The 19,646-nt window shown below is 40.6% G+C and overlaps 1 protein-coding gene across 1 annotated transcript in view; it reads right to left on the bottom strand.

The window, feature by feature from the left end:
- Positions 1–2,790: 2,790 nt before the first annotated feature.
- LOC126188998 (retinol dehydrogenase 11-like) overlaps positions 2,791–19,646 on the bottom strand; it is a 61,192-nt gene continuing 44,336 nt past the window's right edge. The window contains exons 3-4 of the mRNA XM_049930802.1: positions 6,303–6,600; positions 2,791–6,205 (exon numbers count right to left, since the gene is read on the bottom strand). Of these exons, the coding sequence (XP_049786759.1) occupies positions 6,038–6,205; positions 6,303–6,600 (466 nt within the window). The 3' untranslated portion in view covers positions 2,791–6,037. The remainder of the gene's footprint in view (positions 6,206–6,302; positions 6,601–19,646) is intronic.

The following is a 19,646-nucleotide window of genomic DNA, read 5'->3' as shown; positions in this document are numbered from 1 at the left end:
TTGCGACAGAGCAGCGAGGAAGTCTCTGCGGCGTGTGGTCAGGCTGGGGCGACTGGCGGCGTGCACCTGTGGTGAGTTGTGAGACACTAGCTGCAAAGTTCGTCACCCACTGAACCTGGATACTGGAGCTGAGAAATCAGTTAACCTGTTAAGAAACCTCCACTGCTGTGACATCTCTTCGTTCATTGCCAGTTGTTGCTTCCTGGGCTGTTCCCACAAGCAGCAACATGTGGTGTGCTGGAGTCAGCAAATTTTGCAGCCGTCTTCCTGTATGGTGTTTAACTATAGAAATGATTGTAACTTACTAGTGAAGTGCACAAGTGGTATCTTCTACCTTGTGGCCGTTAACATCCTGGTTACCTGCCCTGGTCATTAGTGTAGTTTTACGGCAGTGTATTTTCCTTGCCGTGTTGATGCTGCCGGCACGGCGTGTAGTTCGACAGCTTGATGTTGTTCTCTTTTTATTTAAGTGGTTATTGTGCCTTGACTGTGTTTAAATGCCAATTATCAAGACGTAGTGTTGCTGCGATCTTCGTCCTCGCCGATATTTTTGGTTGTCGTGTCGTTGGTTGGGTGGAAAGGAATTGATTACGTTGTTGGTTGGTTCTTCAGCTGGCCCTAGGTCATGCTGCCACCCGATTATTTAGTGTAATGCTTGACTGCCTGTCTCACCTGACCTGTTGTTAGAGTTTCCTCCCCAGGCCGACCCTTGAAACACTTCTGAGCACCACTGTTCTGTTGGTTGGGATTGTGATTTCCTTTTGTCTCAAGTACTGTGCAAGGCCTTCAGCCGTTTGTTTTAATGTTCAGTAAGTGGTCTTCAGCCAAACCTTATGTGAAATATTTTAAGATATGGCCTTTAGCCGCATGAAGTAAAAAAATCATCATCTGAAAATTTTCTCTCTATCTTAATTTATTATCCAGGCCTTAAGTCTTGAGTTGTTCTATGTTCAGTATATGGCGTATATGGCCTTCAGCTGAACTTTATGTGAAGTATTTTAAGATACAGCCTTCAGCCGTCAAAGAAAAAAAATCATTTGAAATTTCAAAATTTTCCTCTCTATCTTAATTTGTTATCCAGGCCTTAAGCCTCGAGTTGTTATATGTTCTGTATGTGGCCTTCTGCCGAACCTTATGTGAAATATTTTAAGACTGGACCTTCAGCCTACTTAAATTAAAATTTGAAAGGTCTTTGTCTAAAACCTTTTAAAATTTCCTTACTGGAGTTCTTGTTATCCAGGCCTTAAGCCCTCAGTTCTTCTATTTTGTAACTAAGGTCTTCAGCTGTGTGTATTCCTTAACACAATTTTAATAACTTGTCTTCTGGCTTTCAGCTGTATTGTTTCTGAATTCTCTTAAGGGCATGTGCGATTAAGAGTTTTTAGCAAATAAAGTTTGTATGTTTGTGCAACTAGCAGCAACTGATTTGGGCCCCTTTCCACAATCTGATCCACTCTGTGCTGCGAAACCAGATTGCAGGCAGGGCTGTTTTCTAGTGGTAAGATGTCACTTTCTTCGGTTATGAATTCTTTAGGCTTCAGGTATAAAACATACAACAATTGTAAATTTGTAATGGAGAGGACAGACACAGTAATTCTACCCTGCAGTTTCCTCAGGAAAATGTGCACTATTGACTTTGACAGTCATATTTACAGATGATACTTGGATTAATACAAACCACAGTGTTTCACTCATTTGGACTGACAACACAAGTTCTTCAGTTCTATGACAGCCAACCGGGAAAGGCAGCTGGTTAAGTGTTTGCCACGCTGGAACAAGTGCAAGATTCATAAATGGTGTTTTGTGGGCTTTTGCTTTGAATAAGTTGGGAGATTTCCATGAAGAAATAAATGCAGTGAGTTATATCTCATGGTTTCAGGATAAACTTCTTCCGAATATTCCTCCCGAGTCTATTATAATGATAGATAATGCACCTTATCATTCTACTCACATGGGCAAAACACTGACAATGTCAAATAGAAAAGACGATTTGTTAAGTTGGTTGCAGCAACATAATGTTCCTTGCACTACTGAAATGAAAAAGGCCCAGCTGCTTCAGCTTGTTAAGCTTAACAAGCCACAAACTCTTTTATACCCAGTTGACAAAGTCGCTAGAGCTGCTGGTCACAAAGTTATTCATTTGCCACCATACCATTGCAAGTAAAATGCAACTGAGATTATTTAGGCTCAAGTGAAAGGAAATGTAGCAAGAAATAACATGCATCCACTTTTCTCACAAAGAAAAATGTTAAAATTGTTTCATCAAGTTTTGAATGAAGTTACACCAGATATGTGGCGATCAGCAGTTCTACATACGAAAAAAAATCATTGAAGATGCTCGGGAGAGAGAAGGAATTGTGGATATGGAAAACATTATTTTTAATCTTGGTGAAGCAGATGATGATACAAGTGCCAGCAGAAGCTTTGAGGACGAGATTTCAGCTAATTGTGCTATTTCCAGCACCTGTTCCGACTATAAGGTGTGTCTCCTTTACCGGATTAATGCAGTACATGGCGAGTTCACGATTCAGTTATTCTTATTTAACATTCTCATGCAGAAAAGTGAACTGCCTTCTTATGTAAAGTAAGAATTTAAGGGAACTTATTTCAGCATATATCATGAGTATTTGTTAAATTTTTTTAGGGTACGATTTTAATAAGTGATACAACTTTGTAATATTTTTTGACACTGAACTACTGCAGTTTGAAGTGATTCCTCAATAGAATATTTATTACAAGAACAATCAGTGATAATTTTGGCAAAGGGTAATTAATATGTTGCCATAACTATTTATTCTCCGGTATTGCTTTATTTAACCATTAGTTAATTAAGATAAGCACACGTATGTTTCTGAACATGTTTATAAGGTTTATTATGTCTGTCAGGAATGCAGTGCTTTTAACAACTTAAGTCAAATTGCCGAATGGAACCAAGTAATGACACAACTATCATTAATTAACATTGGAAATTTTAAGGAAAAATAATAACTTGCAAATCTTGAATTCTATAATGGTAGCAACTCACTTTATAGATAAATATCCTTCCGTAATAACGCTTCTTGCATGTGATATAAAACAAAAAAATTGAAAGGAAAGACACACAGAATAAATTCAGAAAGTGTAAATCAACTTTTCCGATCTGTCTTGTTGTCTGTGTCTAGTGGGACCAAATTCCATGGCATTACAGTAAAGTGAAGTAAATTATTGAGTACGAACTTGGTGATTCCTGTTTCATTCAGATGCACAAGTACAGCTATCCAGGTACGTGTTTCAAAAAAGCCAAGTATTGGGACCATATCGGCTGTTGTCACTGTTGTCTGACAGAACTGGCAACAGTGACCAGCGCAGCTGAACATACACAGAGTAGTGTTCGCATTTGACTTACTCCAATGGCCTACTGCTGCAGCCGGTACTCAATGCCGATTGCACTAGCACCTGGGATCATCATATTTCGGCTCGACTGTTGTTCGGGAGGTGGACAGATAGTAGGGGAGGAGTGGGGGGGAGATGCTGTATTGTTAGCTGTGGGAGTGTGCACAGACGTAGCAGCTACAGGATGATGGGCTGCTAAATGCAGCATCACAAGGCATAGCTGGGAGGGAAAAGGAGGTGAGGAGAGATCCAGGGAAGGGGAAAGAACTAGACAGCTGTGCTAGAATGACAGAAGGTGTGTGTGAGGCTTGATTGAGAGCAGGGGAGGGGATAGAGGCAGGTAGAGGACAGGAAATAGTAACAGTTTAGGCCAGGGAGTTCATAAGAATGAAGAATATATTACAGGGAGAGTCCCCACCAGCAACACTCAAAAAGGATGGTTTTTGAGATGAAAATCCAGATGGCATGAACTGTGCAGCATTCTCTGAAGTTAAACACACCTTGATGAATGGCATGCTTGATAGCTGGGTGGTCCAGTGATGTCTTTGCCAATTTTTGGCAGTGGCCATTCATACGGATATACAGCTTGTTAGTGGTCATCCTTCAAACTATTTTCCCTCCCATCCCTCTCCATTGGCAATAGCACTCTGCCATGCAACCAACCTTTGCAAAATCCTTGTCCATCTCTGATCACTTTTGCTCCCAAACCCTTGCCCCACAGCTCATACCCCTCTAAAGTACTGGGATGCAAGACTGTTCCATACATCTTCCAATTAGCACCTACTCCAGTTCTGTCACAGGCATCCCCTACCCCAGCAAAGGCAGCACTACCTGTGAAAGCAGCCACGTGATCTACCAACTTAGCTTTGGCCGCTGCATGGCATTCTATGTGGGCACGATCACTAACAAGCTGTCTGTGCAGATGAATGGCCACCACTAGCAGACAACTGGGCCACCCAATTTTTGAGCGAGCTGCCCAACATGGTATGCTTTTCTGAACTGTGCAAGTAGAAACTCTCCCTCCAATATATCCTTTGTTCCCAAAAGCCGCCTAGCCTCAACCGATGTTAGTCAGCTATATCTTCGAAGGGGATGTGCTTGATAACCACTAATAAGACAGATAAACAAGAACTAGGTTTTATTATGACAACAGTAGAATGATTTAGTAACAAAGGAGAAACTCTTCTCAATAAAAAAATAATACAACTTCTCAGACACTAACAGGAACACTAACTGAATCACACAGGGAATAAGTGTTGTGCAATGTGAAGACTATGCCACTGATAATCCCTAATGAAAGAGGTTGAGTGTTTGGCATAGTTGGCCGACAGGTAGATCTCGGGATATCGCTGGAAAGTTGTAGGTCCAGCTGCGGTGGCTTCTGATGAGGATCTGACTGATGGGCTGCTAAGAACTGGTACATAATTGGCCCAGAGCTTTGGGGGAGGGAACTGCCCTATACACCTGGGACACAGAGGAATTCATGCCAATTCATTTCCTCACACGATACAGCAGAGGAAATAGGTCCCTGGTACAGAGGACCTCTGGCAGCACTTCTCCTCCTACCTGTTATCCTTGTTGCGATAGACGCAGTTCTGGTAGGCAAAGCCTTGTACATATGGAACCCTGTAATGATTCTGTGTCCAAGAAGTTGCTGATCCCTTTAGGCAAATGTCTAGCACATGGCATAATCCCCTGCCCTCCACCTTCCTTATCCCCTTCCCTGTTCCCACTCCAGCTTCACAGATGCTTATCCTCCTCCCCTCTGCCTCCCATATATTCCTGCATAATCCATTCCCTTTCTCTGTTTTGCTCTTTAATCACTCCACCAACTGAGATGACAATTTCTATAGCTGTGACTGTGAGTGTGAGTGTGAGTGTGCGTGTGCGTGTGCGTGTGCGTGCACATTTGCCTCTCAGTGCCTCCTCTATGTGGTGAGTAGTGATCTATCCTGTTTCGTACTGTTGAATGTGTAAACTTCTACATACCTCATCAAAACCATTTCATAGAAATGAGGTAAATTTCGTAAGTGACTGCCACAGTTATCTGTGTTTATATTCAAACAAAAAATCAAATCTTTTCTGATAGATCCTCCAGTGAAACAGGGGTATATGATAAGTAGAAGGTACCTAAATACTGTTATACACAATTGGGGGAGGGGGGGGGGAGTGTGTAGTGACAATTGCTATTTCCTGTTTGTATTCTTTCATGTAGATGTTGTATCCCACTTCTATCAATAAATATTGCAAATACCTTCTGTTAAACGGTGGTCATGAAAACTTCATAGTCATTCGTAATTTTTGAAAATTATTAATAGCAATTCACTAATTATGTTGTAACATTATTTGAGAAATATACAAAATCATTTTTATTCTTGAGCCTGTTAAGTCAAATTATATGAAAACTGGGCGTTATGAGATGAACAAAACACATTTTACGTTTTAAGAATATCACAATTACTGAAAGTACATGAACTCTTACAATTTGCCTATTTAATATATATGTCCATTCAGCTGGATACATATTGACTTGCTTTATTTGTTTCTGATAGCAGTTGGCATTTATCTTTGTACAGATAGCCACAATTCTTGAAAATGTGGCAAAACAGTTCTTGTTCTACATAGAACACACAGACAGCCTGTGTACACTAAATATCCAAAACTGCTAATCCGTCTTCAAGCCCACAAGCTGCTCACTAACTTCCCACAGCTGTTTAGAAACAGATGGCTCTACACTCTTCTTGGATCTGTATAGCTTGCAGTCACGATACATAAGTCCCGATTCATTTTCCAATTCCTCAGATGTGGCACAATGTAAAATTGTTTGTGCACCCTACAAATAAAATTAGGCAGAAAAAGATTAAACAATTTTGTCTCATACCTTTTTGTATCCCATTGGATTTTACATGTAATTTCTTGCTGGTACTTACTTTAGTTGGGGTCCTCATGAAGAAAAAAGCCACTGGTGCAAACAATATGTAATGGAACCATTTTATAGGAGTACTTCGGAATAGCCCTGTGTACACAAGCCCTGGACACAGGGTGTACACATTTACACCAGTGCCTTTCAATTTCTCAGCCAATTCTGTGCAAAACAATACATTTGCAAGCTTTGAATTATTATAGCCAGGATTCATTCGGCTTTTACCTCGGGACCATTTTTTACCATCCAAGTTATCAAATTCTATGTTTCCTTTTTCATGAAGTGTAGAGGAAACAATAACAATCCTGCAAAAGACAATAAAATTTAATGAAACCAGTCATTTACTAAAATAATTACAATACATACACAGCCAAAATATTGTGATATTCATCAACAGAAATGCTGTAGGAATCTAATTACATTTAGTGCCAAAGAAAAGTATTCTACATTGCTGCATCAGGTAATGTGATACACCAGCACAAGAATGAAGAAATCACTTTTTTCAGTTCATTTGCCTTTGGGATGTATATATTTCCTGCATAAAAAATATTATTTCTTTAGAGATCAAACACAATCCAAAACTGAGCAATCACACACTGAAACATCAGATCCCTAAAAGTGTTACAAATATCTATAATTCCAGAGCAAGAGGTGAGATCAAAGGTTTCAGCAGTTCAACTTGCAGTCATTGTATTATGATACACAATATTTGTAGTGGATATTTAAAGTTTTTGAATCATTCATTAGATGTGATTAATAGTAGGTGGGCTACTGGTAAAGTGACATGAAAATGGAGATACTTTCCAGACAACTCTCATAAAATATTTTAAGAATATGCAGTCTGGTCTAAGCTGCCAGAGCTGCTGGTCATGAGTGGGTGAGGTGTACTTGCTTGCACGCACAAGTGTGTGCATTTCGCTTTTGCTAATGAAGGCTGTTGCCGACAGCTTTGTGTAAGTGTCTTAATTGTGCCTGTCTGCAAATTAACATGTCTTCCTTATGGTAAGTAACTATCTCTCTCTCTCTAGACAGAAGATATTCAGTTCCGCATATCTGGAGGTGTTACACTGTTAATATTCAGTTCTGCACATTGAGAAAAACTTAAGTTCTTGTTTACTAGAGGAAGAAGTTGTTTTTGTAATCTGATGGGGTATTGAGGATGAGGGATCTTAGAAATCCTTAACTGCTGTTTGATTTATTTCACAACGTTGGTATGTAAACAGATATCCTTTATTGGTGTAACAAGACATCTTTTATTGGTGTTTGCTTTATTTGTTGCCATTGGTGGAAACAGGCGATTGAGATACAGGTGGCAGTTGTGATGTAGCGCTGTTTACTAGCTTCCTGGTGCTAGCCAGTACCCTGTACCCCTATGGCTGCTGTGGTCTCCTGCATGGCTGTGAGGTTGCTTTGCGAAAATTGTCATCCCATAGTGCTGTTACAGCTGCAGCCAAGATGCTGCTGTCTTCGCTCTTCATGTTGGTGAGTAATTTAGCTATTTTGTTGCACCTCTAATATTCCTCCTCAAGGCTTTTTCCCCATTATGTGGGCTTCTTGAAATATTATCAGTTTGTTGCACGTAATTGGTTACCCCACCTTACCTACAAACACCAGCCCATGTGCAGCAAAATCCAATTTACTGTGGAGATAGAAGGATATGGGTGCTGCCTGCCTTTCCTTGCTGTGTGTGTTTAATGACAGCCTGATGATAAACTTGGCCGTGGAGTATAGAGAAATCCACCAGCACAGACAGATACCTGCATGCCTCCTTCCATCATCACGCTACACAGAAGAAACCAGCCATCCACACTTTAACCCAGAGGTCCTAGAGGATCAGTAATGAAGAACATCTGAAGATGGAATTACAAAACCTCCGGTCTTTCTTTGGAGCCAATGGGTATGAGATGAAGATGATAGATAAAATTATGGTGGCAAAGAATGAAGGTAACAGAGAAAAGCAGGAAGTACAAAACATTGCCCTGTTAACATAAATGCAAGGGATCACTGAACGAGTGGTCAAAATTCTCCGTCGAGAAGGTATTGCACCAATTTTCCAATGCAGCAACAAAATAAAATATGTTTTCGCCTCAATAAAAGACACAGACAGTGTGCTAAATATTGCAGCAGTCTACGAAATTGGCTGCATGAGTGGATTACTGTATGCAGGTGAGATGGGGTTACGAACTGGCACACAGATAGCTGGGCATGAAAGATACATTTGTCTGAGACAACACACCAAGTCAGTGGTGCTGGAACAGCAGTATGAGGTGACAAACCAGTACAGTTTCAGAAGCCTGCATATTGATGTAAGAGCCATTTACTTTGAGGAAGAAGATTAGAGAGGTGATAGAAAAGCGGTGATAGAAAAGTGACCCACCAACATGAATAGAGAAGAGAAGTATGGAATTCCAGTACACACTACGCCACTGTTGCTGAGTGGACAGGGTGCTGGCTTGTCATGTCAGGGGCCTGGGTTTGATTCTTGGCTGTGTTGGAGATTTTCTCCACTCAGGGACTGGGTGTTTGTGTTGTCACCACCACCAACACCACCACCACCATCGACGTCCAAGTCTCTGAAGTGGCGGTACCTCTAAAGGCTTGCACCAGGCGATCAAGTCTACCTGCCAGGAGGCCCTCGCCACACGACATTTCATTTCATGTCATTTCATCTTGGCTACCAGCAGTAAAAGCACTACACAATGACAGCATTTGCAAAGCAACCCCTACAAGTGCATGGAAAACTACAGAGGCCATAGGCACACAGGGCCGCAAGCCTGAGCCAGCAATGGGCTGCAAGTAAACAGCACTAGCCACAACCTCCAGCTGTACCTCATTCATCTATTTCCACAAATGGCAAAAAAAAGCAAATACCAATAAAGGATGTAGTCGTCCACCAATGATATGAAATAAAGCAAACACCAATAAAGGATGTTCTAAAATGCCTCATCCTCAATACTCTAGGAGACTACAAAAAACAGCTTCTTCCTCTAGTATATAAGAACTTAAGTTTCCTCATTCAGCAGTCAGCACAACACCCTCAGGATGGGCATCTGCAACAGTGGCAGAAACATTCAAGAATTTTACACACTGATAATGCAGTGACATACCAAGAACAATTTTATTGACAAATGAAAAGCATCAGTTTGCTTTTATTCTACAGTATACTGTAGAACAAAAGCAAACTGGTGCTTTTCATTTATTATAATGTTGTTCTACCATGAACTGACGGAAGATTCTGTTAACAATTTTATTGACAGTGACGATGGTCACGGAAGCCTATATTTACATCCTTAAACAGACTTCTACAAGATGAAGTGAGTACAAAATATATTCTTACAGCACCTTTTTCTTAAAGATGAGTTACCCCAGAACATTTTTCCATATGGCATTACTGAATGACAAAAAGCAGAATACATCAGCTTACTGATTTGTCTCAACCAAGATTTCATGATTCTAAGTGCAAATTTGGGAACTAACTGCTGCTCGCAGTGTAGTTTCAGATCTCTGAGACTGCAGATGTGTGTGCAAGTTGCGCTTGCGCTTGTGTGTGTACTGCTGACAAAGGCCTTAATGGCTGGAAGCTATGATTGTGTGAATCTTTTTATTGTGCCTATCACGGCTCAGCATCTCTGCTATATGGTGAGTAGCAACTTTCCTTCTCCCGTATTGTTACATTCCAATTTGGGAACTAAGTTATTTTAGGAGTTTCAAAATATTTTTTCCCCATTTTAAATTCTTGTCAATACAGATGCCTAAAAATTTGGAACTTTCCACCCAAGGTATTGTTTCCTCATCAAGTATTATACTTATCACAAGTGTGATTTCACTCCAGTGAGAAGAATCAGCCCTTTTTGTAGTTGAATTATTAGTTACAACTACCTGCATGCTTTTTATTAGACATGATATTGGTTGGCTATACAATAAATTCTGTAAAACCTCAATTTGTCTAGGAGAATATTTTGATGCACACAGTCAGATGACTTAGACGGGTCACTGAAAATACAAGATGGTGGTATTTTGTTATTTAATGGTTGTAAAATTTGGTTTGAACATGTAAATGGCATTCTCAATTGAGAAACACTTTTGAAATCCTAACTTATTTATTGACAATATTATTATTGTTATATTTACTGACAATATAATTGTTGTTTTTGTTCAGGTGGGATATTATTTTAGTGTACATCATCATTTCAAAAATGTTGAAAAATATCAGTAGTGAAACCAGGTCATAGTTATTGTCATCTCTATCACCTTTCCTATGTAGGGGTTTAACAATGGCATATTTCAACTCTCTGGAAAAATGCCCCGAGAAAAGTTTTTAGTGCCCAGTTGGAAACAAAAATTGGTTCAAATGGCTCTGAGCACTATGGGACTTAACATCTATGGTCATCAGTCCCCTAGAACTTAGAACTACTTAAACCTAACTAACCTAAGGACAGCACACAACACCCTGACCCCGCCGGGAATCGAACCTGGGAACCCGGGCGTGAGAAGGGAGAACGCCACCGCATGACCACGAGCTGCGGACAGTTTGAAACACCAAGTCCAAAGATGAGCATTTATTATTAAAGATAATATGAAGTTTTCTGAATTTCAGTAGGAGAAGATGGTGAGACATTCATTTTATTTAATTTTGTGCAAGTTGCTTTTTTAACATAAAGCTTTGATTTTTCTCTTGAACTGTTCATCCCTATATTTTCTACTACACTAGAAATGATTATTAAACAGACCTGCTATCTGATCATTTATACTCTTCCATTAAATCAATAGTGATGTTATTCTGTACTGTGGCCCGTTCTCCTGTCTCTTGTTTTATTTCATTCCATATAAGCTTAAATCTTTTGTTGGAGTTACTGGTACTGATTTCTGACTATCTGCATGTTCCTTGATGTTTTAATAACTGTTCTTGATAATACTGAGTAGTTTTTCTAGTGTGCAACTACTGCAGAATTTGGAGGAGGAGGATATTAGTGTTTAACGTCCTGTTGACAACTAGGTCATTTGAGATGGAGCACAAGCTCAGATTAGAGAAGAATGGGGAAGGAAATTGGCCATGCCCTGTCGAAGGAACCATCCCAGCATTTGCATGGTGCGATTTAGGGAAATCATGGGAAACCTAAATCAGGATGGCTGGATGCAGGTTTGAACCGTCGTCCTCTTGAATGCAAGCCCAGTGTGTTACCCACTGTGCCACCTCTCTCAGTAACCTCAGTACCCAAAATTTGCATCCTGGCACAATTCCCAATAACACCCCAGATTAGGACATATATTCATTTCCAATACATATTTAGCAATTGTAAAGCACTGTCGGGTTCTCTAATACTGTATAAAGCAGATAACTGCTCATCTTGCAAACATCCTATTTAATGATATTGAAATTCTTACAATCACTTCCCAATACATTTAATCCTTAATGTTATTTTTTGCAGATTAAAAAAAAAGAAATTATAATTTTAGTTGAACTGTTGTCTGTAACAATCAAAGTTCATGAAGGAGGTTCTCCTTCATGAAGGTGATGTGGAATCTCCTTGCCAGACTCCTTCAGTTCTGAATTCCCTATTATCATGATGAAACCTAACAGAAATAGTATCACTGATGTGCATATTCTTCAATAATGTTGAATCACTGCTTGGTTGTCAAGGGCTGTTAGTACAGCCTTCGTGATACTGAGACAAATTCTTACTTAGAATCTATGAATTCAGGCAGTTTACTAATTTACACTCTATGCTCTTTCTATGAGAGTAGCTCAATATGTATTTGTTTGTCTGTTTGGAGTATGCTTTAGTGTGATTTTCAGTTACTACACATAACCAATCTATTTGCAAATGGTAGATTTCAGTATTATCAAGTCGATCTACTCTGCATTGATGCAAAGTACACATTTCTACACCACCCTCCATAGCACTGCAGAAGAACAGCATCTTATAACCAATTTTCTGGACACTGAAGGTGTACCAGGGGCAGAGATCCATAGATGATTTTCAGTGCAGTACAAAGACAATGTTTTACCATGATGAATTGCTACCAGTGGATTTAAAAGTTCAAAAGCTGTTGCATAACTGTGTAGGACAGGAAACTAGAACATCCATCCACCCACTACTGATGCCAACAATGAGAAAGTTCATACTTTCATTCTGAGTAACTGACAGGTGACTAATCATGAAGTCACAAACCATATGTAAAATCATGCTTTAGCATGTGAAATAATGTGCAACATTCTCAAATTTCATAAAGTCTGTGAAAGATGCATGTCAAAATAATTGTATGAACACTGAAAGCAGCTGACTGAAAATCTGTCCGTACCTACTAGACCATCATCATGATGAAAGCAAAGTGAATCATCACTCGAGATGAAACAAGTAATCAACACTTTCATTCATACAGTGCATGCCAAAGCATGGAATGGATACATTTGGAATCTTCAGATAAAATGACAGTCAACAGTCAACATCTGCAGTAGTAGTGATGCTCTCAGTTTTTCAACTTTCAAGTGGCAATTCTGGAACATTGCCTACAAAGGGAATCAGTTGTCACAGTGCATGTTACAGACATTGAAGCAGCAAATGGAATCAAATTATTGGTGTTGTTCTTTTTACCATACGACCCTGTGAGTTCACATACTTTTTCATCCACAATTCAAATTCTTCAAAAACTTCGTTTCAATATGTTGAAGTGCCCTGTTTTGAGTTCCAGTCGCATCCCAATGTATTAACATTTATTAGATGCACTCAAAGATGCATTAAGAGGTTACTGACTTGCCTCTAAGAAGTAGTGCATTTACAACTACATCTACAAACACTCTGCAAACCATTGTGAAATGCATAGCAGGGTATAATCAACACTGTATCACATGTTGGGTTTTCTCCACAGGCAGTGTGGTTTCAGTTGCCTGCAACAGCAGTCGTGTGTGAGTTGCATTTGCGTGTGGGTGTGAGTGTGTGTACGCATACGTATGTGTGTGTATTCTTGACAAAGGCCATTGGCCGAAAGCTTTAAGTGTGAAAATCTTTTTGTTGTGCCTATCTGCACCTCAGCATCTCCACTATATGGTGAGTAGCAACTTTCCTTATCATTCCATTTCATATCCCTACAAACTGCTATACCTGGGCATTTCTATGAGTTGACCGATAATAACTGTAGATCATGGACATTGTAATCATACGATACTACACCTTTTTCTGTTTTGTGGTTTGCATAATTGTACACTTCTGTACATTTAAAACAAATTGGTAAGCTTTACACCATTTTGAAAACTTAACTTGTTGAATATTTCTGCAAATTATTCCAGACTGTACTTTGTTACAGATAATTGCATCATATGTGAAAAATTTAGGTTACTCCACCAGGTCATTAATATACAACATGAACAGCAAGGGTTCCAACACACTTCCCCAGGCCACAGTTGAGGTTACTCCAACTTCTGTCAATAACTACATCCAAAATAACATGCTGTATTCTCCCTCTCAAGAAATTCCCTATCCAATCACAAACTTTGTTTGATACTCCACACAATCATACTTTTGTTAATAAGAATGCATGCTTAGACGCAATATCTCCAAATTTATCATATGAAAATTTCAAAAGCTGTGTAACTCCGTGGTGCATGATTTTCACTGCAGTGGACAGCTTTTAATAGTTACTTCTCTGGCACTTTCAATCAATCATGAGGCAGCAATTACTTGCAGTGTACAACATGAATGTGGGGTGCCTATTGCAGTGGACTGTGTCCATTTGCAGCCTCAGGACTGATTGAAAATGTCAAAGAAGTGACCATTAATAGCTATCCATAATAGTGGATGGTATGCGTCACAGGATTAAATAAAACAAAGATTATTAACATTCTACATCTTTATTATTCATGTCTACAGATTTATTATTCAGCATAGTCACTGAGGTGACAAACATATTGCTCCCAGTGAGAGACCAGTTTGTTAATATTGTCACTGTTGAATGTTTGACTTTGTTGATGGTGTCACACCCTCACCTCTAGAATGAGATTTTCACTCTGCAGTGGAGTGTGCACTGATATGAAACTTCCTGGCAGATTAAAACTGTGTGCTGGACCAAGACTCGAACTCGGGACCTTTGCCTTTCGCGGGCAAGTGCTCTGCCATCTGAGCTACCCAAGCATGAGTCACGCCCCATCCTCACAGCTTTACTTCTGCCAGTATCTCGTCTCCTACCTCCCAAACTTGCCCGCGAAAGGCAAAGGTCCCGAGTTCGAATCTCAGTCTGGCACACAGTTTTAATCTGCCAGGAAGTTTCACCCTCACCTCTGTTTGCACTGCTTCTTCACATTGCTATGAGAATTACACTGATGTAAATTTACTGGTGTGGCATTTTTTCAGAGACTATATAAACATTTGTTATATAAATGAAACATCTTTTGCTTGCTACAATCTAGATTTCAGCTAGAAAAGGACATATCAGTTAATAAAATAAAAGTAAACTGGTGCAGTTTATATGTATCTTCCTTAAAAAAGAAATGTTTGAATACGGGATTCAGCATTTTTGCTTTTCTACCCTCAACTTCAGTTTCTGTGTCATCCCTGATTGTCTAGACTTTGATGCCATTATTAGCCTTCGCATGTGACTAGAATCTCTCTCTCTCTCTCTCTCTCTCTCTCTCTCTCTCTCTCTCTCTCTCTCCCCCCCCCCCCCCCCATTTTCTGAGAACCACTTCATAATTTTAGGAAAATATCATTTACAGTCTCTTTGGTTTCTTTCTAACGAGATATTTTTTTTTATAACACTAACATTGTCTGGAAAAAGTATGAATCAAGAGATCTGTTTCACAAAATCAAAGACGAACATGTGCTCATAGCTTTTAAGGCATATGCTTACCAGACCATTTTATTTCGAATGATCATTAATGTCATATCCCTGAATACTGACCATTAACCATATAACCATTGGTAATGTTTACATTTAAAAGCTGTACAGGCTACCTCGTGGGCAGGTGGTCCACAGAAATGTATCCAAGGAGCAGTGTGGGGGGAGGTGTCAAGATTTTGAAATAGCTTCTTGCCCTTTACGCCTACGGGATTTGAAGCTCATTGCCCGGATACGTATTTACTAAAGTAGTCTTTTGTATACATCGGTCAACTGCCAGCATAAATTTCTTGAGGTTGGTTGGTTGGTTTGTTTTTGGGGGTTGAAGGGACCAGACTACAAAGGACATCGGTCCCTTTTTCCACAACCATGAAACACCCACAAGGCAGAAGAACAATCAATGGAGATGACAAGGGACGACACAGAACAAGAAAGACATAGACCAGAAAAGAGGAATTAAAAGCACACAGTGTTCAGTGGTTGGCTGACCATGGAAACAAAAAAAGGAACAGATTACCACCAAGAGACACACTGAAAAACCCAATCTAAAACCGTAGGCCAAAGGCCAGACTCCACACAAAAAAAAGACAAACCCTTAGATAGACTGATAAAAGCCCCCTGCTCTAATAAAACCCAAAACTTACGCCTGCCATTGCAGCGCCATCTGTTAAAAGTGCATGGACCGTATTAGGCAGTGCAGTCTGCCTGAGCGCAGTTAAAAGTGGACCACTGTCAATGGTGATCCACATCAACACAGAGGTGCATTATCACGGCCAATAAATGATCATGTGTCAGCCAGGTGTGGCCAATGCATAACCAGCAGAGAACAACTGAGTCCTTGTGAGGGGCTCACAAGGAGCAGCACCGCACACATGTAGACTCCTCGATGACCCGAAGTTTGTTGGGGGAAGGCAGGGTGTGCCATTCATCACCCCAAGTACCAAGGACTTTTTGCTGCAACACTGACTGGAGATCACATTCTGGAAGGCCAATCTCCAGGGCCAGTGCACTGATAGCCTGTTTCATCAGCCTGTCGACATGTTCGTTACTTGGGATGCCGACATGACCTGGGATCCACACAAAAACAACGGAGCGGCCGCAACGGGCAAGAGTATGGATGGACTCCTGGATAGCCATCACCAGACGAGAGCAAGGAAAACACTGGTTGATAGCTCGTAAACCACTCAGAGGGTCACTACAGATAACAAAGAACTCACGGGGGTGGATATACTCTAGGACGCGAGAAATGGCTACAAGCTCTGCAGTTAAAACACTGCAGCCATCCAGCAATGAGCATTTTTCAGATTGTTACCCAAGAGTAAAAGCATAACCAACTCGACCAGCAACCATCGAACCGTCAGTATAAACTACAGCAGAGCAGGGAAATGCGACAAGGATGGAAAGAAAGTGTCCGCGGAGGGCCTCAGGAGGGACTGAGTCTTTTGGACCTAGTGCCAAATCCAGCTGAAGACGTGGTGGGGCACATGCCATGGGGGTATACGTATGTGGGCCCGGAAAAAGAGGTGGAAGAGGAAATTTCTTGAGGGAAGTCAGTTCCCCATCTAGGCTGTTTTTATTTTTGAAATAATAACTTTATTTCACGCTTAGCTGTTATCTAATTTCCTCTCCTCAAGCATTTTCAAGCTGTGTTACTTACACCACAGTCAAAAATTGTAGCTATACAGCACCTTAAGCCTAGTTTACACGACAACAGTAGGTTACAGGCAACTGCGCTACCGGCCACTGCGAATGCGTGCTGCGCGTTTGCGCAACTCGTTGGTGAAATTAAACACTTTCGGCGTGTTCCAACTTTGGTGACACTAGTTGCACGAGTTTTGAGGTTGTGTGTGTTCGTAGGGTATAGACAAACTGAAATATGAAATGGGGAACTGAGAATAATGTTCGCTTTTTAGATATCTATGTTTTGATAGGTGTTTGTGGGATTTCAGTGATGCTGATTACCAAAATAAGCAACATATTGCTGCCACTCAGATCGTCATGTGCGATCATAACATAGATGGTTTGACAATATCTTAGCTGCAGGGCAGAATTCATTGAGTTAGGAGCACATATACAACTGAATTAAGAAAAATAAAAGCAAGTGTAGTTCTAGCTGTGACAATCTACAAGACTAAAATCCCATCGTTCGAGTTGGCCAGCTCTTTGTTAAGGAATATTGTTGACAGGAGGGAAGGCTATACAAATTCAAGAAGCTGTGCTCTTTATTCAATATTCATCTATTTCAAACGTCACTGCAGTGCTCTCTACTCACATGTTGGAATTTTGAAATATTGCCACTGGACAGATCTATCTTCTTAATGCGGGCTGCTTCGAATAATTATTGTTGCTAATGTTTACAATTATTACTGTTAATGTTAATAATTATTGGTGTTAATGAAATAGCGTTATATCTTATAGCATACTGAGTTTTCTCGATTGTAATGCATGCAATATTATATGTAATTTCAGTTCTGGCGACAGTACTTCATGCATTACAGTACCTTTATTTCTTATTGCATAATTAACTCTATTTAGAACAAACGTGAACATTTCTGGTGTCATTCTACGATAATTTAAAGAACTTCTTGGATCTTCTGTTATAAATTATTTCAGCAGTGATCCTGAGCAACCGCGCTGACATATTTTCTTCATCCAGTCACGAATCGAAACACGTTTCTTATTTTTTTCTTAAGCAGCGATTCCACGCAACAAGCTTTAACTGCATCACAACTCGTGTGACGTGCAGCTGCCAAAACTTTCATTTCAGAGACGGCGAAACTGAAGTCTATACTGGTGTCGCCATGACTAGAGTCATATACAGGGTGTTTCAAAAATGACCGGTATATTTGAAACGGCAATAAAAACTAAACGAGCAGCGATAGAAATACACCATTTGTTGCAATATGCTTGGGACAACAGTGCATTTTCAGGCAGACAAACTTTCGAAATTACAGTAGTTACAATTTTCAACAACAGATGGCGCTGCGGTCTGGGAAACTCTATAGTACGATATTTTCCACATATCCACCATGCGTAGCAATAATATGGCGTAGTCTCTGAATGAAATTACCCGAAACCTTTGACAACGTGTCTGGCGGAATGTCTTCACATGCAGATGAGATGTACTGCTTCAGCTATTCAATTGTTTCTGGATTCTGGCGGTACACCTGGTCTTTCAAGTGTCCCCACAGAAAGAAGTCACAGGGGTTCATGTCTGGCGAATAGGGAGGCCAATCCACGCCGCCTCCTGTATGTTTCGGATAGCCCAAAGCAATCACACGATCATCGAAATATTCATTCAGGAAATTAAAGACGTCAATCGTGCGATGTGGCCGGGCACCATCTTGCATAAACCACGAGGTGTTCGCAGTGTCGTCTAAGGCAGTTTGTACCGCCACAAATTCACGAAGAATGTCCAGATAGCGTGACGCAGTAATCGTTTCGGATCTGAAAAATGGGCCAATGATTCCTTTGGAAGAAATGGCGGCCCAGACCAGTACTTTTTGAGGATGCAGGGACGATGGGACTGCAACATGGGGATTTTCGGTTCCCCATATGCGCCAGTTCTGTTTATTGACGAAGCCGTCCAGGTAAAAATAAGCTTCGTCAGTAAATCAAATGCTGCCCACATGCATATCGCCGTCATCAATCCTGTGCACTATATCGTTAGCGAATGTCTCTCGTGCAGCAATGGTAGCGGCGCTGAGGGGTTGCCGCGTTTGAATTTTGTACGGATAGAGGTGTAAACTCTGGCGCATGAGACGATACGTGGACGTTGGCGTCATTTGGACCGCAGCTGCAACACGGCGAACGGAAACCCGAGGCCGCTGTTGGATCACCTGCTGCACTAGCTGCGCGTTGTCCTCTGTGGTTGCCGTATGCGGTCGCCCTACCTTTCCAGCACGTTCATCCGTCACGTTCCCAGTCCGTTGAAATTTTTCAAACAGATCCTTTATTGTATCGCTTTTCGGTCCTTTGGTTACATTAAACCTCCGTTGAAAACTTCGTCTTGTTGCAACAACACTGTGTTTTAGGTGGTGGAATTCCAACACCAGAAAAATCCTCTGTTCTAAGGAATAAACCATGTTGTCTACAGCACAGTTGCACGTTGTGAACAGCACACGCTTACAGCAGAAAGACGACGTACAGAATGGCGCACCCACAGACTGCGTTGTCTTCTATATCTTCCACATCACTTGCAGCGCCATCTGTTGTTGAAAATTGTAACTACTGTAATTTCGAAAGTTTGTCCGCCTGAAAATGTACTGTTGTCTCAAGCATATTGCAACAAACGGTGTACTTCTATCGCTGCTCGTTTAGTTTTTATTGCCGTTTCAAATATACCGGTCATTTTTGAAACACCCTGTACGAAACCATTTGCGTACAACTCCTTCCACGCAACGAGTGGCGCAACACAATGTCGTCGTGTAAACTAGGCTTTATACTCCACACATCTTTGTGGAGAAAGCAATATCTCTAGGCGTCCTTAATAAAGGTTTCTAAAGATCTCGCTATTTAC

This window comes from Schistocerca cancellata, chromosome 5 (genome assembly GCF_023864275.1).
Source record: "Schistocerca cancellata isolate TAMUIC-IGC-003103 chromosome 5, iqSchCanc2.1, whole genome shotgun sequence".
In the NCBI taxonomy this organism is placed as follows: domain Eukaryota; kingdom Metazoa; phylum Arthropoda; class Insecta; order Orthoptera; family Acrididae; genus Schistocerca; species Schistocerca cancellata.
This window is presented reverse-complemented; position numbering and strand designations above follow the sequence as displayed.